General features: G+C 48.3%; 2 protein-coding genes and 1 pseudogene across 2 annotated transcripts; 2 read left to right on the forward strand and 1 right to left on the reverse strand.

Moving 5' to 3' along the window:
* The first annotated feature begins 263 nt into the window (after positions 1–263).
* On the forward strand, positions 264–1149 carry LOC136509923 (uncharacterized; annotated as a pseudogene).
* Positions 1150–16682: 15533 nt separating this feature from the next.
* LOC136509925 (uncharacterized) lies at positions 16683–17708 on the forward strand. Its single transcript, XM_066504516.1, has 3 exons — positions 16683–17046; positions 17204–17302; positions 17444–17708. Exons 1-3 carry the CDS (start codon positions 16855–16857, stop codon positions 17495–17497), a joined length of 345 nt encoding a protein of 114 aa, XP_066360613.1. The 5' UTR covers positions 16683–16854; the 3' UTR covers positions 17498–17708.
* Positions 17709–17836: 128 nt separating this feature from the next.
* On the reverse strand, positions 17837–22880 carry LOC136509908 (protein INCREASED PETAL GROWTH ANISOTROPY 1-like). Its single transcript, XM_066504500.1, has 6 exons — positions 21333–22880; positions 20112–20243; positions 19842–20023; positions 19635–19746; positions 18277–18414; positions 17837–18185 (listed from the first exon to the last, which is right to left on the reverse strand). Exons 1-6 carry the CDS (start codon positions 22632–22634, stop codon positions 18057–18059), a joined length of 1995 nt encoding a protein of 664 aa, XP_066360597.1. The 5' UTR covers positions 22635–22880; the 3' UTR covers positions 17837–18056.
* Positions 22881–23086: the final 206 nt, after the last annotated feature.

Raw genomic sequence — 23086 nt, forward strand, 5'->3', positions numbered from 1 at the left:
TCGAAACCGCCTGCAAACTGCCAAACTGCAATGAACGGTAGAGTAGGGCTGAGCACAGCATACAGGTTTGAAGAAAGGCAAATCTACCCTAGTTGCCATCGATAATGCGGCCCATTAGCACCTAACCATCTTGGAAACCTTCGTGGGCCGTACAGGGTCCTTCCGTCGGCCAGGTCGTCTTCGGCTCCTCAAACTCGCAACGCAACACACACTTACCCCGCCGCCGCCGCCGCCGCCGCCTTCCACGTTTGTTTGAGGCAAGCATGGCAGGCATCCCATCAGGTGAAGGCGGCGGCGACGACCGCAATCACAGTTGGTTTTCGGAACGGTTTCCGCCTTACTCTACTTTTGTTCTCCAGTCTATCAGCAAGTACGACTTGGACCTCCGAGATGTTGTCTGGCCTAAGTCATCTTCCGATACACGAAAGGATGGACGCCCTTGGAAAGGTGCGCTCAGTTGCTTTTCCTGTTGTCATTTGAACTTTCACATGAACCCTATTGTCGTGCCTTTTATAATCCCTAATGATATTCCCCAATCTGTATCGACGATCAAAGTATACTAAGATCAAGCAACCGTAACGCCTTTTCAGAAATGGAAAGAATACTCGCTGTCTAAAGCACCTTCGGTACACACCAGTACCAGCGACGACGACGAGGATGGAGATGAGGTGGACGAAGACCAGGTGGAAGAAGTCGAGGAGGACTGGGAGGGAGGAAGACTGAAGGTTTGTATTGTGTTCTATAAATTTCAATTGATATTCCAACATACCAGATTTGCTCAGCACTTTTAGTAACTTCTTAGGCTAATTTGTATAACATTAATGTTTTTCAGCTGATAGATGATGGAAAGAAAACTCTTTGTGCCGAAGAACACCAGATCTATAATGAATGTGAAAGAGAATGCAAGAAGCCATACTTAGCTGTATGCGTTGAGCGCCATGGAGAAGAAGCCTGAGGCTCGAGAAACAAATAATCCTTTTAGCCGGCAATGATTTATGTTCAACTTAATTATTATGGCGCACTGGTTTTTGTTGGACTCTTGCTTCTCTTATAATCCGTCTTTTTTCAATTTGTTTTTTCAGTCGGAACAGTGTTTTTCTCTCACACCAAATCAGCCGGAATAGTGTTTTGGCTTATTTTTTCAGCGAAGCGAACGGGGCTGATCATCTATGAAGAATTATCAACTCTTGAAGCTTCATGGTTTGAGTGTCTATTGGCCGTCGCATACATCTGTTATACCCTGCATTAGCTTCAGAAAGTTAGGCAACCAGTGCCAGTTAGTTGCTACGCTTAGGGCCTGTTCGGCAGGACTGAAAAATACTGTTCCGGCTGATTGTTGTGAGAGAAAAATACTATTCTAGCAGGATATAAACAGTGATTTTGAGTGGCGGAGCCAGCCAGCCGAACAACCTCTTAGTTTCTAAAAGCCCTGCACTATTGTAAGCCAAGAAAAAAATATTATTTTTTTATAATACATATCTGTATTACTAGACAAGGACAACCTAAAAGACAAGCAAATACAGATATGACGGTACAGGATAGTCCCAACGAACTTGCACAGAAGCCCCTATAGAAAATACAAATCACATCCCTGGCCACCGTGCACGTCGATCTCGTTGGCGAACTCCACCTCCGTCCATTTCAGACGCCAGGAACACCCGCCGCCACCCAGATCCGGAGGAACCCCATCGCATAGTAGCTTTGAAATGAGCCGCACTAGACACCCGACGCCGAGCCCGGGTCGATTCTGTCGTTGAAGAAGCTTCGGCCAGGGACGCACCCCGAGTTCCACCGACCATGGATCGCAGCTCGCCGTCGACTCGCGCCGAGGGAGGCTCGAGCTCGATCCACTCTTCAGCCAGCCACATCACCCTTAACCGTCGCTGCACCCTTGACGAAACACGTCGCCGGCACCGCCGCCTCCCCGAGACGACGGAATGGCAATCCGCGCGGACTCCTTTACAGGAGCCGGCAAAGCCGGACTCCACCTCCATGCGATCGTCGCCAGCACCGGAGTAGAGCTCTCACGAGACGGGGAAGAGCGTGAGAAGACCTTATTCCTTGACGCCACCGCCGGACACCAGACCCTATACCTAGAGGGACCTAATCTACACTGCCGGGCGGAGATCCACTCATTCCCCTCACATCCGAGGCCAGTAAGACCATCGGAGACGAGGAAGAATGGTGGTCTCACCGGCGGGAGCACCTGTTTCTCTCGCCGCCTCCGCAGTCGCCTGGAGAATAGACGAGGCTTCAAAAAAAATATTGACAAAGGAAAATAAAGGGCACCTATAAAATTCTGGGATAACTAAAATGATAAAGACCAAATTTTGTAGTTGCAGTCTACCATCAAACATACATGCCATACAACGGTGATAAAACAAGAGAAATCTGACACAATCATGGAAGCATGTTCCGTTGATTAGTAATCGTCGTTGAAACATGTTTCTTTAATAGTAGTATTGCATCAACTTTAGCCCTTTCAGTCTTTATTAAAAAAAAGCAATGGCAGCAGGTATGAGGTAGATGCAAATCTGATAACGCTGGAATCACTTACCACTCGATAGCATTCAGCCTTAATAAAATACAGAAATTTGGAATCCCCTACTACTTGAAGGACCGGAAACGGCGACCAGAGGGGGGGTGAATGGGAGCCTCAAATTTCTTTCGAAATCTTCGACCACTATCCCAACATCAATCCTCAAAAAGCATACACGAAAGACTTGATGACCACGACCCTAGAGAAGGGTGGATGCTCCCTCAGAACACAGCGGGTCACCACAGAGCAAACGGAACACAGATCAAAGCCCAAACGAGCAAACTCCCAAAAGAAAATAGCACTGCTCCTGTAAATATCGGACACGTCCGGTATTATATCGGACACGTCCGGTATTTTCCGGACACGTCCGGTATGATATCGGACACGTCCGGGATTTTCAGCAGCAAGCTGACCAAAAGAGAAAAATCCAAAACCCCATCAAACGGTGTCCAAAAATCATGAAATTTTAACCATAGCTCTTTAGACACCAAGGGAAGGTCTCCACAAAATTTCAGCTCAAAACTCCAAAGTGAGAAATATCGGACACGTCCGGTATGATATCGGACACGTCCGGGATTTTCAGCAGCAAGCTGACCAAAAGAGAAAAATCCAAAACCCCATCAAACGGTGTCCAAAAATCATGAAATTTTAACCATAACTCTTTAGACACCAAGGGAAGGTCTCCACAAAATTTCAGCTCAGAACTCCAAAGTGAGAAATATCGGACACGTCCGGTATGATATCGGACACGTCCGGTATGAACGAGCAGTTTCTCGGGAAAAATTAAATCAAGCCATAACTTGATCAAATCAACTCCAAATGACTTGAAATTTTGCACAAGAGTTCACAAGTGAGTAGAAAGGCAACCTCTAAAAGATCATAGCCCGAGATAAACTCTAACTCCGTGAATCGAAGGAATTGAAGAAAACCCCTAAGAAATAGGTCAAGAACTAAAATTGCCCGGATCTACGATCTCGTGAGGAATTAGTGGATTTCCTTCGGTGGAAAGCTTCTACTCATGTCACTGATCGATCCAAGGCAACAAGAACGAACCAAAACCGTCCCAAATCGAAGAAACGAGAGGGGAAACAAGAAGGGACAAAAGGAGCTCGTGAAGAACACCAAAACCACATCAAGAACACAACTAAATCATGAATCCCGGAGGACATACGGTGATTACGGCCACCGATTCCTTCAAAACCAAGTCACAATTTGAGTTGTGGACCTCTCTTATACATGGAAGCAAACTAGAGGAAGAAACCCTAAAGGAGAAAATAAAAACTAGAGAAGGTGAGGGAGATGGGGGCTCCCTCATCCTATTTAACAGGGCTATTACACATTCCCAGTTTTGCCCCTGGATATAAATGAGTTGAACCGCTAAGCCCAAGGGCGTTGTTGTCCAACCCGGTGTAATCTTGATCCGACGGCCACCGCGCCTTCTCACCGGTAGCTTCGCCTCGACGCGAACTCCCCGATGCCGCCACGTGCCGTCCGTCCCACCTCGGAACCTTCGCCCGGGTTTTGAGGCCCAAACCCGTAAACCGTCCATCCGATGGTTTTGAGGCCCAAACCATCAAACCGTCCGCGAGTAGCGTACTCCATACGCGTCCCCCGCCATCCGACGCGTGTCACCGCCGTCCTCGACCGGCCGGCCCGCCAAGTCCTCCTGAGCCTCGCTCGACTCACGCGTCCGCCGTCTTGACCCGGTCAACACCGTCACTCTATGTCTTCTTACACTTGTCGATGTCCCAAGTGTCAGCCACCATGGCTAGTCACCCGGCCTCTGGGTCCCTCGGTCCAAGCCTCACGTCCGTCCTTCACCGCTCCCAGTCTGTCGGCACGGCACGTCCTCCTTGACCTTCACCTCGCCGTCGACCACCACATCCGAGCTCCACACCTGCACAACACAAGCCAAAAGACATGTCGCACACATAGCTTTCGCCATGGTAGGGTTAGTCACCACTCAACCTACTTCGTGGATCACATTGACAATCACTCATCACAAAACGAACACACAAGGGTACTTGTCAACCTTGTGTTCGCAATCTCCCCCTTGATGAGTGCATTGTCAACACCAATACACGAACAGCTTGAGCAAAAGAAAAAGAAGAAGAAGAGAAACGAAAGAACTCACCCAAATGACCAAAAGCCAAAGAAAGCCAAAAACTGGGTCATTTGAAGGTGAGCAAAACTTGGTCCCCAAAGACATGGGCAACGGCTCGACGCAACCAAGTAAAACAAAACTAGCCCTCAAGAAGAGGCAACGGGCTCAACACCACTAGCAAAGCTCGAAAAGCCGAAAAACTGCTAGACCCTCCAGAAGAGGCAAAGGCTCAACACATCTAGCAAAACACCTCAAATGCAAAACTGCTAGGCCCTCCAGAAGAGGCAAAGGCTCAACACATCTAGCAAAACACCTCAAATGCCACTCCCCCTGAACAAGTGCAATCTCTCTCAAATGAATGCATATCGCTCAACTTTAGGTGACATTGTGAGTGTGGAAACTTCTCCCCCTTGTTGACACATGCACTTATCAAGCTAGAGCCTAAAGATTGCATCTTCCCCTCAAATTATGCTATGAATGCAGAAATGCACGAATGCAGAAGCTTCAAGATTATAGTAAGTAGATTGAAAAGAGGCTCTAGTTGATGCTGTCATGTATATATAGCAACACATACAAGTGCTAGCAAATGCTCAAAGTGACCAAATGAGACGAAATATGGCATTTAAGCAATTTTGATCAAGTTTGAGCAATTTTAAAAGAGGATTCACCACCAAAGGAGCACATAGCAAAAATAGACAGGAGATCGACCTTGTGCTACACATGTATGCAAAGCGAACTACCCCAAACAAGGTTCACACATCATGTCATGAGACAAACTTGTGGTTTGATCAAATTTTAGACACCAATTGAAATTTACCAGAGTTATGCAGCTTATTACCAAAGTTTGTCAGACAAGTGTGTGCGGAAGGTTATCTGTGCCACCAAAACCTGACTTAGCGACCATGTCAAGCCTATGCCAAAAGCAATCAGAAGCTTAAGACAATGATCTCGGTATCCATTACAGAGCTCAAGTTCACCAATAAGTGCAATTTGGAGCTGTCTCGATACTCTGACATAGGATAGTACAGACCCATCCCGATCTTTTCAATTCACTTAGTTTGATTTTCAAGTTTTAGCACAAATTCAAGTTTCTCAAGCAAGTGTGTAACTCAAAGTATGAGCCGTAGCAACTAAGCATATACATGAAGCAAGAAAAAGATCTCAACACATTCTACACATGCTAGTGCCATAAGTAGTGGTGAACACATTTCATGTTTCAACAAGTTTTAATCAAGTTCACAGTTTGGAAAATAAGCTTAGCTCATAACATGCATCAATTGATCAAGAAGAGCCTAAGCCAAAAGCACATCATGTATATCCATAACATCCCCAACAAGAGCATAGTGTCAATCTAGCTACTATAAGGATGAAGCTCAGGATGCAATATGATACATGATGATATGATATGCAAGTATGATATAAAGACAAAAACAAAGACTAAACTACAAAGAAAAGCAAAACTAGAATACAACAACCAAAGTTTCCCTCCTCTAAAAAGGGAAACAAACTCCAAGCTCCCCTCGCAAGCGAGCAAACTGGGCTTGGTCAAGTGGTTTGGTGAAGATATCTGCGAGCTGGTTTTGGGTATTAATGTGGTGCAGATCAATATCACCTTTCTCATAGTGGTCACGCAAGAAGTGAAAGCGAACTTCTATGTGCTTTGTCTTTGAGTGAAGGACTGGGTTTTTGGCTACACTTATGGCGCTGGTGCTGTCACAAAACAAAGGCACTCGCCTAAACTCTAACCCAAAGTCTCTCAGAGTAGCTATCATCCAAAGCAACTGGGAACAACAAGCAGCAGCAGCAACATACTCAGCTTCTGTGGTGGATTGGGCGACGCTAGACTGCTTGCGAGAAGACCAAGACACAAGAGAAGATCCAAGAAATTGACAAGTCCCTGAAGTGGACTTCCTCTCAACACGACAACCAGCATAATCCGCATCAGAATACCCACAAAGAGAAAGGGAGGAGGAAGCTGAAAACCAAAGACCAAACTCGGGTGTGAAACGAAGGTACCTGAGGATCCGCTTGATGGCTTGACGATGAGACGTGCGCGGAGAAGACTGAAAACGCGCGCACAAGCAGACTGCGAATTGGATGTCCGGTCTCGTCGCCGTTAGGTACAGCAGGGACCCGATCATGCTTCGGTATTCCTTCTGGTCCACTGCCTCTCCCTCCTTGTCCTCATCCAGGGCCGTCGTGGTTGACATGGGCGTCGAAAGAGGCTTGGCCTCACCCATATCAAATTTCTTGAGCACGTCCTTGGTGTACTTGCCTTGGTGCACGAACGTCCCCTCACGAGTTTGCTTGATTTGCAGCCCAAGGAAGAAAGTCAATTCGCCCATCATGCTCATCTCAAATTCCCTGCTCATAGTATCTGAAAACTTGGCAACAAGAGCATGAGAAGAGCCACCAAAGATTATATCATCCACGTATATCTGAACCAAAAGGATGTCTGTGCCTTGCTTGAGGAGGAACAGAGTCTTATCTACGGAACCCATCCTAAAACCCTTATCAAGCAAGAAAGCTTTCAAACGCTCATACCAGGCTCTCGGGGCTTGTTTCAAACCATACAAGGCTTTGTGGAGTTTAAAAACATGGTTGGGGTACTTTGGATTTTCAAAGCCAGGGGGTTGCCTCACATAAACCTCTTCCTCTATGTACCCATTCAAGAAGGCACTCTTTACATCCATCTGATACAGCTTGAACCCTTTCGAAGCTGCAAATGCTAAAAGAATCCTAATGGCTTCTAGACGGGCAACAGGAGCAAAGGTTTCTTCATAGTCTATTCCCTCTTTTTGGCAAAAACCCTGAGCCACTAATCTCGCCTTGTTTCTCACCACCACCCCATCCTCACTCTGCTTGTTCTTGTAAACCCACTTTGTACCTATGGGGTGGCACTCTGGTGGAGGTGGAACTAAAACCCACACTTGGTTCCGCTCAAAGTTCTCTAACTCCTCGTGCATAGCATTAACCCAATCGGCATTAGATAGTGCGTGTCCAATATCTCGAGGCTCAAAAGAAGCTACGAAAGTAGAATGAGCGAAATGGGAAATATGATAAGACTTGGAACGCGTTACCCTTTCGTCGATGTCGCCGATCATGGTCTGAGGAGGATGGCGTCGCTGGATATGTCGAGGTGCACCCAAAGATGAAGTCGCCTCCCCCTCATCCACAGCTGGGGCCTCCTCAGTCGATTGAGGAAGCGGCTCGCACGGACCCCATGAAGTAGAGGTGGAGGGCTCGGGGCCGTGAGCCGAAGTGGTCGAAGCTGGCTCGATCGGGGCAGCCGGTTGAGATGGCTTGGGATCATCCCAATCGACATCATCGTCATCCTCAACAAAAATGCTATCACCCATCTCTTCATCACCTGCACGTTCAAAGACCGAAATAGAAGAGGGCATGGTTTCATCGAAAGTGACTTCACAAGTCTCCACGACACGGTTAGTCTCAAGATTAAGCACACGGTACGCATGTGAATGAGAAGCGTAATCAAGAAATATACCGTCCGAAGATCTAGATTCAAACTTGTCAAGATTACCTTGCTTAAGAGTGAAGCACCTACAACCGAAGACTCAAAAATGACTCACCTTGGGTGGACGCCCAAACCGCAATTCGTAGGATGTCTTCTTTAAGAAAGCACGAAGAAAAATGCGGTTTGAAACATGGCAGGCGGTGTTGATGGCTTCGGCCCAGTAACGCCTAGGAGTCCTATGCTCATCGAGCATCGTCCTGGCCATTTCAACCAAAGTCCGATTTTTGCGCTCAACAACACCATTCTGCTGAGGAACATAGGGCGAAGAAAACTGATGTTCAAGACCCAAAGAAGCACAAAAGGTGTTAAACTGAGAGTTTTTGAACTCAGTGCCATTGTCACTGCGGATAGCTCGTATGGCATTCTTTGGTAACTCAGTTTGCAACCTCAAGATCAAGTCACGAGCATGAGAAAACGCTTCGTCCTTGCCCTCCATGAAAAACACCCAAGAATAACGAGAAAAATCATCCACGATCACTAGAACGTACCACTTCTCTCCCTCTGACCGAACCCGAGCCGGACCAACAGTGTCCATATGGAGTAGCTCACCGGGTCTCGTGGTCATGACCTGAGTCACTGGAGGATGGGAAGCAGCCACCATCTTTCCGTGGCAACAGGGATGGCATACCAGATCCTTCTCAAACTTAAGTTTGGGCAATCCTCGGATCATGTCAAGAGAACTCAACCTCACTAGGAGATCAAAGCTCAAGTGACCAAGTCTCCTATGCCACTTCCACAAATCAGAAGAAGATCCGGCAACCAAACAGCGAGAAGAACCGAAAGACTGAGAGAAATCAGCTCTGAAAACTCAGCCAAAAGGAACGATCTGACAAACTAGATGTCCCTGAGAATCGAGCACACGAGAAAGTCCAGTCTTAAAGCGCACCTCAAACCCATCTTGAAGGAGTTGCGAAACAGAGAGCAAATTAAAATGCAGGCTTGAAACCAAAGCAATGTCCTTCAAGATAAAAGACTCATTGACCCGAATGGTCCCATGAGACAGCACCTTACCTTTGCTATTGTCCCCAAATGTGATGTACTCCTTGTATTGCATGGGGTCGAGGCTGGAGAACCATTTGGAACTTTCGGTCATGTGGCGCGAACAGCCGGAATCAACAAGCCACGTGTTCTCCAGGCCTCCGCTCTGCATCAATAGAAAGACAGGGGGTGAGCAAATGGCACAACACTGGGGTTAGTGAAATGAGGAGAATACCAGTGTTGAGTCATTTGCCCTAGAAAAGTGTTAGGAAAAACACCATACATGCCATGTCCCATTGGAGAGAAGCGATCACCACGTGGGGGAAAACGTGGTCCGCTAGGAGTGTGGGACTGAAAGCCACCGTCGCGAGGTCCAGAGTCATATAGATCATGACTTGGGCCACGCCGGGCACGACCACCACGTGGTCTCGCCACCTGAGGCCTAGCACCTTGAGGCATTGCACCTCTAGGCCTAACACTGTGCCTCTGAACAGGCGGTACATGTACGCCATGGGGAGGATGGTACATGTTCCGGTTGTTCAACTCGTACTCACGCCGCTCATCTCTCTTCCTCCTAAAGCAAAACTCAGCCAAATGACCATCTCTATGGCAATAGTCACAGTGGTACCTCACCTCTCTCTTGGATGGTGGTTGACTCACTCTCTTGTGGATGTGGTTCACTCTCTGAGGCTTTTTGGCTTTAGGAAGGGGTGCACTAGAGATGTTGGGTAGAGTATCGAGTGAGTTTCGAAAGTGGTTCGGTTTGGGAACCCAAACTTGCTTGGATGGTGGAGCTTTTGGTGGTTCTTCAAACACACCATCTTTGATCATAGGCTTGGTAGACTCTGGTGGAGGGATCCTGATCAATTTGGGAGTGTTGGTGGGTTTCTCACTTGGGTTCAAACCACTATGTTCACCAACCTTGCCATAGACATGCTCACCCTTCCCACCTATAGCAAAGCCTACTCTCGATGAGTCAGTTCCCCGCCTGAACTGGCTCACCATCATGCCCAACTGGGGTTCACTGCACGACACCCAGCTCAAGATGGATCGAAGTTGTGTGTTTTCTTCCTCGGTTCCCATCTTGTCGTGCCTGCAGGACTCAAGCTCCAACACCAAAGCTTCACATCGAACACATGTAGTGGTGATGCTATCTAAGTTGGCCTTCTCAAACTCAGCAAGTTTGGCAACCTTCTCTGCCAACTCAGATTGCAAGCCTGAGCAGGACTTGCACGCACCGAGCAACCCAGAACAAGACTTCAACTCATCACATTCATCAAGCAAAACAGCATACTTGGATTGCAAGTCAAAGAGGTTAGACATGTGTATAGCGCACTCATCGCACTCCTCCTCCTCTGACACCACTACACCACTCTTGGCAAGCTCCAACTCCTTCAAAGCAACCTCTAGCTGGTCCTTAAACTCTTTTCTCTCACGGGCAGCACGCTTAAGCAACTTATCTTGACTCATCAATGTATCATTCATAGTATCAAGCTCAAGCATAAGTGAGTCAAGTGTGGGCGGTACCTCATTTTCGTCGTCGTCGACGTCGACGTTCTTTTTGAGCTTTGCTCCACCGTCAACCGCCATAGTGCAAAACCCAACACGGTTTGCACCGGCGACAAAGCAGAGACCGTTGAGCTTGTCCTCGCGCTTCTTCTTGGACTCATCGTCGGTCGAGGGACAAGAAGAGTGATCATCGTCGGAGTCGTCGTCGAGGTCGCTGAGGGAGGCGAGGAAGGCGCGTTCTTGAGCTTTGGCCTTCCTGCGGTACGCCTTCTTGATCGCCTCCTTGTCGAAACCGCCCTTGGCCTTGTGCTTGCCAGAGGTGTAGTCGCGCTTATCCTTGCGCTTGCCGGAGTCGTACTTGTTGATGAAGGGCTTCTTCTTGGGGCAGTGCGCGACGAAGTGGTCCAGATCTCCACATTCATAGCATCCCTCCTTCGGGCCACCACTGCGTCGGCGATTCAAACGGTTGTTGTGAAACCGAGAGAACCGACTGATGACGAGTGCCAACTCATCATCCCCAAGAGACTCCAGCTGCTCCTCTGTGACTGACATCAAGCACGACAAAGAGAAAGAAGCTTGTGAAGGGTTAGTCAATGAACTTGAACCACTACCTGAGACCAAAGCCATGGCTGGTGCAGAGGGATTCTTGAGCTTGGCTTGGGTTTGGTAGTCGATCTCTGTGGACTTGAGCTTGCTGAAAAGCTCGTCAACAGTGAGGGTGTCGTAGTTGGCGGACTCGATGATCGCCGACACCTTCACATCCCATACCTTTCGATCAAGGGCATAGAGAAGCTTGAGCGCCCTCTCATGATCATTATAACGTAGGTTGGCCTTGTTCGCTTTCATTTTGTTGACGATAGTCTGAAAGCGGGAAAACATGGCATCGATGGACTCGCCATCAAGCTGAGAGAAGTTCTCGTACTCACGCTTGTACGTCTCGTAGAGTCTGGTCTTGACCTGTGCGGTCCCCTCGTGATAGCTCTGAAGCCTCACCCAGATCTCTCGAGCTGTAGTACAATCGGAGACACGCTCGAACTCAGAAAGCGAAAGACTCGAGAAAAGCACACTGCGAGCTTTGCTATTTGCGTTGTGCCGATCCTTGTGATCCTGGGTGGTACGGGCCGCGGTAGGGAGCACAACGTAAGTAGCATCCTCGCAAATTTCCCAGACGAGCCAATCAATCCCCTGGAGATGCGCAGACATGCGGATCTTCCAATAAGGATAGTTTGACCCATCGAAGTGCGGTGGTTTGCCAGAACCACGCTCCATGTCGCCTTCGTGGATCACGGACCGATTAAGGTGGAATGATCCTTAACCGGCTCTGATACCAATTGAAGGACCGGAAACGGCGACCAGAGGGGGGGGGGGGTGAATGGGAGCCTCAAATTTCTTTCGAAATCTTCGACCACTGTCCCAACATCAATCCCCAAAAAGCATACACGAAAGACTTGATGACCACGACCCTAGAGAAGGGTGGATGCTCCCTCAGAACACAGCGGGTCACCACAGAGCAAACGGAACACAGATCAAAGCCCAAACGAGCAAACTCCCAAAAGAAAACAGCACTGCTCCTGCAAATATCGGACACGTCCGGTATTTTCCGGACACGTCCGGTATGATATCGGACACGTCCGGGATTTTCAGCAGCAAGCTGACCAAAAGAGAAAAATCCAAAACCCCATTAAACGGTGTCCAAAAATCATGAAATTTTAACCATAGCTCTTTAGACACCAAGGGAAGGTCTCCACAAAATTTCAGCTCAAAACTCCAAAGTGAGAAATATCGGACACGTCCGGTATGATATCGGACACGTCCGGGATTTTCAGCAGCAAGCTGACCAAAAGAGAAAAATCCAAAACCCCATCAAACGGTGTCCAAAAATCATGAAATTTTAACCATAGCTCTTTAGACACCAAGGGAATGTCTCCACAAAATTTCAGCTCAGAACTCCAAAGTGAGAAATATCGGACACGTCCGGTATGATATCGGCACGTCCGGTATGAACGAGCAGTTTCTCGGGAAAAATTAAATCAAGCCATAACTTGATCAAATCAACTCCAAATGACTTGAAATTTTGCACAAGAGTTCACAAGCGAGTAGAAAGGCAACCTCTAAAAGATCATAGCCCGAGACAAACTCTAACTCCGTGAATCGAAGGAATTGAAGAAAACCCCCAAAAAATAGGTCAAGAACTAAAATTGCCCGGATATGCGATCTCGTGAGGAATTAGTGGATTTCCTTCGGTGGAAAGCTTCTACTCATGTCACTGATCGATCCAAGGCAACAAGAACGAACCAAAACCGTCCCAAATCGAAGAAACGAGAGGGGAAACAAGAAGGGACAAAAGGAGCTCGTGAAGAACACCAAAACCACATCAAGAACACAACTAAATCATGAATCCCGGAGGACATACGGTGGTTACGGCCACCGATTCCTTCAAAACCAAGTTACAATTTGAGTTGTGGACCTCTCTCATACATGGAAGCAAACTAGAGGAAGAAACCCTAAAGGAGAAAATGAAAACTAGAGAAGGTGAGGGAGATGGGGGCTCCCTCATCCTATTTAACAGGGCTATTACACATTCCCAGTTTTGCCTCTGGATACAAATGAGTTGAACCGCTAAGCCCAAGGGCGTTGTTATCCAACCCGGTGTAATCTTGATCCGACGGCCACCGCGCCTTCTCACCGGTAGCTTCGCCTCGACGCGAACTCCCCGATGCCGCCACGTGCCGTCCGTCCCACCTCGGAACCTCCGCCCGGGTTTTGAGGCCCAAACCCGTAAACCGTCCATCCGATGGTTTTGAGGCCCAAACCATCAAACCGTCCGCGAGTAGCGTACTCCATACGCGTCCCCCGCCATCCGACGCGTGTCACCACCGTCCTCGACCGGCCGGCCCGCCAAGTCCTCCTGAGCCTCGCTCGACTCACGCGTCCGCCGTCTTGACCCGGTCAACACCGTCACTCCATGTCTTCTTGCACTTGTCGATGTCCCAAGTGTCAGCCACCATGGCTAGTCACCCGGTCTCTGGGTCCCTCGGTCCAAGCCTCACGTCCGTCCTTCACCGCTCCCGGTCTGTCGGCACGGCACGTCCTCCTTGACCTTCACCTCGCCGTCGACCACCACATCCGAGCTCCACACCTGCACAACACAAGCCAAAAGACATGTCGCACACATAGCTTTCGCCATGGTAGGGTTAGTCACCACTCAACCTACTTCGTGGATCACATTGACAATCACTCATCACAAAACGAACACACAAGAGTACTTGTCAACCTTGTGTTCGCACTACTCAATATATTCTTTGGATTACCCTACGAGAAGATAAATAACTTCACGAAGTCACCACTAACCTTTAGGAGGTATATGAAAGCTGATCTGTAGCACAAAAGGTGTTGGAGGGTAAACAATGCAATGATATACATGGAAGAATGGAATACATGATCAGACAAGCTTGCACAAGAGAAAAACTGCTATTAGCATTGGTCTCCAATCACTACTGGCTGAAAGATTCTCTTTCAATTAGATACTGATTATTCCAAATGCCTCAGCGACGCTGGTCTAGTTGAGACGGTGTAGCCTGGAAGATGGTAACCAAGGAAAATGAACAAATATATTGAAATATATCGAAAGAAAGTGCAACGAATTTTGTGGCCTGAAGAACTTGCATTTAACCAAACACATAAATTGCAAGCATTTAGAAAGAAGCAAACCTAACAAGATCACCTTGGATGTGGCGAGCGTGGCAGAGTCCACGAGCAGCAAGTATGGGCGTCCGCCGCGAGCTCCATGGCGGCATGGCGGAGGTCCTCGATGAGCGTGACTGAGTCGACGTGGATCAAGCGCCTACAGACGGCCGGGTGGGCCTCCTGCCGCTTCGAGTTCGACGCAAGTGGAGGAGGGTCATTTTGGAAACCGTCGAGGACTGTCGGCCTGTTCGCTGGTCGGTTTCTGGGCTGGTTTGAGCTGGCCAGTGCTGGTTTGTTATGAGAGAAAAATACTGTTGGTTGGCTGGCTTGCTTATAGCTAGCTAGTCCTTCCGTCGGCCAGGTCTTCGGCTCCTCAAACGCGCAACGCAGCACAGTTTGTTACCCCCGCAGCCGCCTTCTTCGCCTTCGACGTTTGAGGGAGAGCAAAGCATGCCAGTGCCAGGCATCCCATCAGGTGAAGGCAGCGGCGATGACCGCAATCGCAGTTGGTTTTTGGAACGGTTTCCGCCCTTCCCTGCTTCTGTTATCGTGTTTTTCCACAAATACAAGGACCTCCTCGGGGAGATGTCGTCTGACCTAAGTCATCTTCCGATACACGAAAGGATGGACGCCCTTGGAAAGGTGCGTTCAGTTGCTTTTCCTGTTGTCATTTGAACTTTCACATGAACCCTATCGTCGTGCCTTTTAGAATCCCTGATGATATTCCCCAATCTGTATCGACGATCAAAGTATACAATGTTCAATATCGTAACCCCTTTTCAGAAATTGAAAGAACACGAGCTGTCTAAAGCGCCTTCGGTACACACCAGTGAAGACGAGGAGGACGAGGAGGACATGGAGGGAGGAAGAGTGAAGATTTGTATTGTCCTCTATAAATTTCAATTGATATGCTAGCATACTAGATTTTGTGCTGGCAGAATCCGTAGATTGCATTCGGTTTGCTTAGCACTGTTAGTAACTTCTTAGGCTAATTTGTACAGCATTAATGTTTTTCAGTCGATAGATGATGAAAGGAAACCTCGTCGTGCTGAAGAACATCAGGTCTATAGTGAATCTGAAAGAGAATGCAAGAAGCCATGATTAGCTGAATGCGTTGAGAAGCCTGAGGCTCGAGAAACAAAATAGTCGGAATAATCCTTTTACCCAACAATGATTTATGTTCCCACTTAGTAGTTATTATGCACAATCAGAATTCTAGACTTTCCCTGGTAAGGTGGACTTTTCTTAGTGTTTTAGCATTAAAAAATTTAGTATAAATTTTTCCTACTAAATGCCTCCTAGTGTGATTTTCATGTGCTATAACTAGTGATAGTATTTTACTGCTACTTAAAAATACTAGGAGAAATCCACCATTTTGGTAGGGATGGCGCACTCTATTCTAATGCATTATTTTTATATAATGTTCTTGTTAATTTGGCTAAAATCAGAGTCAGGTTGGTATGGTCGGTTGTTCCAGCATTCGTGCGATTAAGCCTGCTGTACCTTTTTCGTCAAGTTTCGATATACCCTCCTGAACAGTCAAACCGTGTTAACTTGGTGATCTAGATTAACTAGAGTTGCTATGACAATAGCTTTCAAATTGACCTCACTAGATATATTATTCCTCCGTTAAAATTGTAAGTTTTTTTTTGTAGATACTAGTGGTCATGCACCTGCGGCACGTGTGGTTATGCGATACATTTACATTCATGAGTTGAGATAATACAAAAATAACCTTGGATGTTTTTTTTCATTCAAGAGTTGAGTTGATGCAACCAATTTGGCTGCATTTATCACATCCTCCAAACAAGACCTTATGGTCCCGTTCGTTTCGCTGAAAAAACAAGCTGGAATACTGTTCCGACTGATTTGTTGTGAGAGAAAAACATTGTTCCAGTTGAAAAGACAAGCCGAAAAGCATTGGTATTCATGTCTTAGGGCATGTACAACCCATAGATAGGGTGTCGTCTATAAAAGTTTCGAGTCTGATATACACACAGCTAAAAAGACATATCATACAATGGACTATAGGTTTAATGTTTTCCATATAGCCAAGATAAATCATGAAAACCCTTTTGCTACCATTGTGTTACTATTTGACAGAAAATGGATCAAGCTCTTCATCTTTAGAACAGTAATGATATGTTCAAAGGAACGTATTTGGTTCAAACATACCATACATTGCAATAGGTGCCAAACAGCCAATATATAATTTCAGTTATCAGAAAAATATCACCATACATTCCCTCAAGGAAGTATCACCACACATCTTTCTACCCGTTTTCCTCCCCCACCCGAAGCACCAACGAGGTCGAGCGGCCCATATTTCTCACCCGCGAGCCAACAACGCCTGCTCCCAACTCCTCTCCCCCACGCTCACCCGTGGTCACGGGAGTCGGAACGGAAGCCGCACGCGACTCAGCGTTTTCTCCCTGAACTGGCGTCCGGCGAACCAGTCTAGCTTCGAGTGGCGGCGCCTTGGTGGCCGTCCGGAGAGCAAGCATGGCAGGCATCCCATCAGGTGAAGGCAGCGGCGATGCCAGGGATTGCAGTATCCCGGTTTCGGACTTGTTTACGCCTTTCCCTTCTTCTGTTACCAAGTTTTTCTGCGAATACGACTTGGACCTCATCGGGGAGATGTGGTCTGGCCTAAGTGATCTTCCGTTTGACGAAGGGTCAGAGGCCCTTGGAAAGGTGCGTTCAGTTTCTTTTCCTGTTGCCATGCTTCAGTCATTTGAACTTTCACACGAACCCTACTAGCTATTGTCGTGCCTTTTATAATCCCTGGTATTCCTCAATCTGTATCGACGATCAAAGTATACTAAGATCAAGCATCCTAATGCCTTTTCAGAAATTGGAAGAATACTCGCTGTCTAAAGCGCCTTCAGTACACGCCACTGAAGAGGAGGACGAAGACGAGGAGAAGGACATGGAGGGAGAAACACTGAAGGTCTGTATTGTGTTCTATAGATTTCAGTTGATATGCAAACATACCAGTTTTTGTGCTGGCAGAATCTGTAGTTTGCGTTCGGTTTGCTCAACACTTTTAGTAACTTCTTAGGCTAATTTGTATAACGTTAATGTTTTTCAGTTGTTAGATGATGGAAAGAAACCTGTTTGTGCTGAAGGACAACATCAGGTCTAAAGTGAATGTGAAAGAGAATGCAAGAAGCGAAAGATTAGCTGAATGCTTTGAGTGCCATGGACATGGAGAAGAAGCCTGAGGCTCGATAAACAAATAATCCTTTTAGCCTGCAATGATTTATGTTCAACTTAATTATTAAAGCGCACTGGTTTTTATTGGACTCTTATCATCTATCTAATGCATTATATTTATAATGGTCTTGTTCATATCAGCTGCAAAACTCCACGTAATTTGGCCCACTATACATTTGTATTTGTTTGGTGATACAAAAGCATATCAGAAGTTAGTCCTGATTGTGTATTGATAATATGTCAGATTACGAAACTTATCAAGATCAACAGTGCATGTATCTCTAAAATAAAAAATACATGCTCAGACCTCCTACATGCTCTTATATATATTAAAAATAAAGAATTCGGCTGTAAGGCACACGCCACTACACAGGAACAACATTCATGCCACTCAACAAGATGACTGAGAATGTGAGATATAGCATTTGGCCAAGTAAATAGACGTTTCCACTATGCTATATTGACGGACTGCTATAAATACATGTGTTTCAACTTCTGCCAGCGAGCCTTTGCTGTTGCAGATGTTGGTTTTGGCTTCCCCGTTGCTGGAAGGTTGACGCCTTCTCCTTCAACTCCTGAAAGGCGCGCATCGTATCACTGTCGAAACCGCCTGCAAACTGCAAGGAATGGTAGGGCTGAGCACAACATACAAGTTTGAAGAGTTGAGCATATCAACTCTTTGTGTACATGAGTAAGTGGAGTGGTTACCTGGTGTACTCTGAAGGCAAATCGAACTCCTTGAAGCACCAGCTCCTCCTCTTCGTCAGGGCCAACTTGTATGGCCTCAAGCTCTGAGGAAACCCTTCTCAGATACTTCATTGCTAGCTTCACGGATTGAAATTTGATCTGCATAAGACTCGGTTTGTCATCAAAACGCCATTCATGTTTGAGGAAGTAAATTCTGTAAGGATATATAACTGTATCCACAAAAATAGGCTGGTCAATTGTAATTTGCTGTTAGGTTTAAGGGCTTAAGCTTATCCCAGTAATTGAATGCAACACAAACGATAGGGGAACTAGATATTTGTTTAACAAACATAAAAAGTCACTCCTAGATTTCAGTTCACTATTAACATCAAAGGAAATACAAGTGTACACAACACTCATTGATTCGTGATGCACACCGATTTTCTCTCTCAAAGATTTAGGGTGTGATGATCAATTGAGCAAACCTATGCTACTATGCTAGGCTCAGTCCAGCTGCTTATGCACAAGCACAATTACAAACTTGCCGTTTACCCAAAAGTTTACACTAACCCATTTCTGAAGACTTTTTCCGAGGGAGAAACCAATGGTCGGTAGCTGTGCTGAATAATACAAGAAGGTAGCAAGCTTTTGTATCCAATCACCTTTTTTTCTAAAATAAAATGTCTAACATGAGCCAGAATAGAATAACAGAGTGTTTGGTACTTTTTGTTTTTGTTCAGCTCAAAATTCATGGACCATGCTTCTGGACCAAAACATCAGAAGGGTACATGCAGAAACAAAACTGATTCACGAGAATCCCTGACTAACACAGGGGTTCACAGCACATGGCCACCACAGTTGATATGGCCTTTTTTGGTCCCAAAAATACCAGGTTTGCGTACATTTATTTTTGTGTTGGTACCACAAGTTGCAAACGACAGAAAACATATGCCGGACCAAATAACAGCACAGCACAGTACTAATTTGATCCCCGATATTCATCAGGACATCATCATACAGAAACAAAATAGATTCACGAGAACCCCTGGCTCACACGTGCATTTCTTAGCATATCACAACAAGAAACAAAAGCTACTATTGGTCTCAAAATACCAAATTGCCCAAAATTCTTCCTGTTGGCACATGAGTGCGTCTCATAGTAAATTATGGATTTTGTTCCTGCCGTGCGTCTCATAGTAAATTATGGATTTTGTTCCTGCCCTATTCGTCTACAAGTGCATGAAACACAGCAGCAATATACATGCTCATCTAACCATTTAGAGTATTTTGGGGAAAAGGAAGAATGGTTAAACCCAATGATGTTCATTAACTCAATCAACATGTTTTTTTCCTAGTGAAAACGAATTAACTTGCAGTACCTGACTAACAATTCCCGTGTCCTGCATCCACTCCCATGGGATCTGATACCCACGGTACCGGCTCATCGCGCCATCTCGCACACGCACAAGGCTGTACACTCCATGCTCCAACCTGCTAACGAAACGTCAATGAGCACAAGAACAAGCAAAAACAACTGAACGTCAATTGCCGACACCAGAAGGCAGAAGCTACAGAGTGTAACTTACTTCTCGAAGAGGGCCTGCATCTTCTTGAGAGCAGAAGAGCAGGGCTGCCGGGGGTCATCACAGAACGATGACGCCTCCGACTCAATCTTCTTCAAGTCGCGGTAGCCAAAGGCAGCCTCACGCAGCGCGTCTGCCTTCCCTTCCGGCCAGTCGAAGTGCTTCAGCACCGCCCTCTCGTCCACCTGCACGCTCGTAGCGTCCAGTGAAAACAAAGTTAGCTGGTCGCTGTTACACGGAATTCGTGACGGAGACACCGAATGGATAGCCCACCAGACGTGAGAGCTTGACGTCAAGCAATTTGACGAAGGTGACCACGTCCTTGATGTCGACGAACGCCGCGCCCTGCACCTCCTTGATCAGGAACCGGATGAAGTCGCTCTGCGTCTCCACGTCCGATTTGATCTGCAATCACCAATCAAACTAATCAGTTCAGATTTTTTTTGTGTTTCCCATCACAAACCCAATAATGAAAGGACTAAGGGGGTGTTTGGAAAGTGACTAAAATTTGGGGGCGTCACATAAGGGTGTCACATGGGGTGTTCGGATACTAATAAAAAAAAACAAATTACAGAATCCGTCAGTACTCCACGAGACGAATTAATTAAACCTAATTAATCCATCGTTAGCGCATGTTTACTGTAGCACCACATTGTCAAATCATGGACTAATTAGGCTTAAAAGATTCGTCTCGTAAATTAGTCGTAAACTATGCAATTAGTTTCGTAATTAATCTATATTTAATACTCCGTATATGTGTCCAAATATTCGATGGGACAGCGACTAAAGTTTAGGACGATGAACCAATCACCCCCTAACAGCCCAGCAACAGAAGCAGACTCATTTTATTTCAAAAGTTTCTTCGATCCAAGAACACATGGCGCGAAGCAACGGTCGAGTTAGCTAGGCTCCAACGGCTAGCTGGGCCTCGAGGTTTCGGCTGGGGAAAAGCCACGGCGTTTTATATTCGAAAAAAAGCGGCACTCCCTGTCTCAGGTCATTTATTACACTCCTCTTTTATCTATCAGTGGCAGCATCAGCACTTGTGCTAGTGGTGACAGTGTCTGGACCCCACGAGTCAGTCTGACAACACTGAGCCTGTTTCGATTGATTCACAGGACCAGCCAGAAGGGGTTGCAGCTTTCTTTTTTGTTCCCAACTAGAGATTGTCCTATTCGGCTACTCCTATCCTGTTCATCCCCCTCATCTTCTCTGCTCATCATGGACCGTAAAATTCCAAGACAAACGCAGACAGGAATCCATGGATTTCTTGCACGGATTCATGGAAGGTTGGTGAGCACGGGGGCGATGAACAGGGGAAAAGGCGCTTGTCTGTTTCAACTGTGAATGGGTCTAAAATGGCAAGACAAGGGAATTTTACTTTGTGAATAGTAGAGTAATAAAGAAATATGAACGAATTTTATGGATCGAACACTTTCTTTTCCATTTCCATTACCAAGATGGAGTAAATCGATCGAACAGACGAACACTTACCGCGAGAAGATGAGAAGAGCGGTTCTCTATCTCGCCGATCATGTCCCTCGCGGCGGCGGCACCCCCACCGGCGCCAGCGTCGCCGGCAGCGGCGCCGTCCCTAGACCTGGAGTCCCTCCGCATTAGCGAGTGGTAGAACTCCACCACCTCGGGGACTCGCCTGACGCACGGGGCGGGAGCCGGGGACGAAGCTTTGGAGCTCCTCCTCGACGCCGGTGGAGGTGGTGGCGGCGGCGCAGGAGGCCCCGCCCCTCCGCCGCTGCTACTGGTGCTCGAGGTCGACGGTGACGAGCTCGCGCTGCGCCGTCCGCCCGCCGGCATAGACGGTGGCGGTGGAGGAGGCGGAGGCGGGGGTGGGGCGGGTATCGGCGGGAGCTTGGAGAGCTCCGGCACGCGGCTTCTCGACGCCGCGGTGTCTGAAGAGTAGGTCGGCGTCGATGGCGCCGACGAGGAGGAGCTGGACGAGGAGTTGGCCGGCGAGGCGCGCGACGAGCCGGAGAAGTAGGACGACCTGGACTTGTGAGGCGCCGGCATTGGCGGTGGTGGCGGAGGCGGAGGCGGAGGCGCGAGAGGAGGGAGAATCGACAGCCCTGGCACGACCGCGTTTGTCGCCGCATCGGAGCAGTCGGAGTTGTCCGACGACACCGACGACGAGGAGCAGTCATCATCATGGCCAGGCTCGGGATCCCGGCGACGGCGCCTCTTCATCTCCGCCACCTCCTTCTCCAACTCAACCACCCGCTGCTGGCTGGTCCTGGCGGCGGCGACGGCGGCGTCGAGCTCGGCGCGGAGGCGCGCGTTGTCGGCCTGGAGCCGCGCCAGCGCGTCGCGGCAGCGGCCGAGGTCGCTGCTCTTGGCGGCGAGCTCGGTCTCGAGGAACGGCACGATGGCGACGGTCTCCTTGAGGATCTTGTGCTCCAGCAGCTCGGTGCGGAGGCGGGACTCCCGCTCCCGGAGCTCCTCGACGAGGCGGACGAGGTCCGCGGCGGCGGGGCCCGGGCCCGGGCCCGGCGGCGGCCCCGCCGCGCGCGCCGGCTGCACCTGCGCGGACGACCGCGGGAAGTAGCGCGAGAACGGCCCGCCCCCGCCCTTGGACCCCGACCCGGGCGGCGGCACCGGCGAGCCGGACGACCGCCGGCTCGGCGTCTCCGGCTGCCCCGCTGCCGCGGACCCGGGCAGCTGCAGCGGCGCCGGCGCCTTGCGCGAGGACGAGGTGGAGGTGGAGGACGCGGCGGCCCCGGGCTTGGGCGTGGCCGGGCTCCGCTGGAAGCCCATGGCCGCCTTGACGCGGCCGGCCACCATGGCTGCTGGCTGATGCTTCGCCGGCCGTGGAATACGAAATGGACGCCTAAGATTGCGCCACGGGCATGGCCGTGCCCTGGTTGCCTGCGCTCGTCGTGGTGGTCGACTGGTCGTCGTCGGTGTTGTAGGCTAGGCTTTTTGGCGTTAGAGGAACGGTCTTTGGTTTGGTCTGCTGGTGCTGGGAGTGAGACTTTGAAGCTGGAGTGATGAATGCTGCTGATAGTGGAGCGTGGGAGTGGAGTGTGGTAAAATACTCTACTAGTACTCGTCAGCTTCAGCTCGTTGGACGTTGGGGGTGGAATATGAACGTTGGGGGGTGGAGGGCGTTGGCACGCCACGCCACGGGTGGCACGAGATGGCCACCCCGACCCAGACAATCCACAACTGCATCTGCTTTGCATGTTCTGAATCTGGAAACCTCCTCCTTTTTTGACCCACTGCTTTTGCTGTTC

Source organism: Miscanthus floridulus, chromosome 16 (assembly GCF_019320115.1).
Source record: "Miscanthus floridulus cultivar M001 chromosome 16, ASM1932011v1, whole genome shotgun sequence".
Taxonomy (NCBI): domain Eukaryota; kingdom Viridiplantae; phylum Streptophyta; class Magnoliopsida; order Poales; family Poaceae; genus Miscanthus; species Miscanthus floridulus.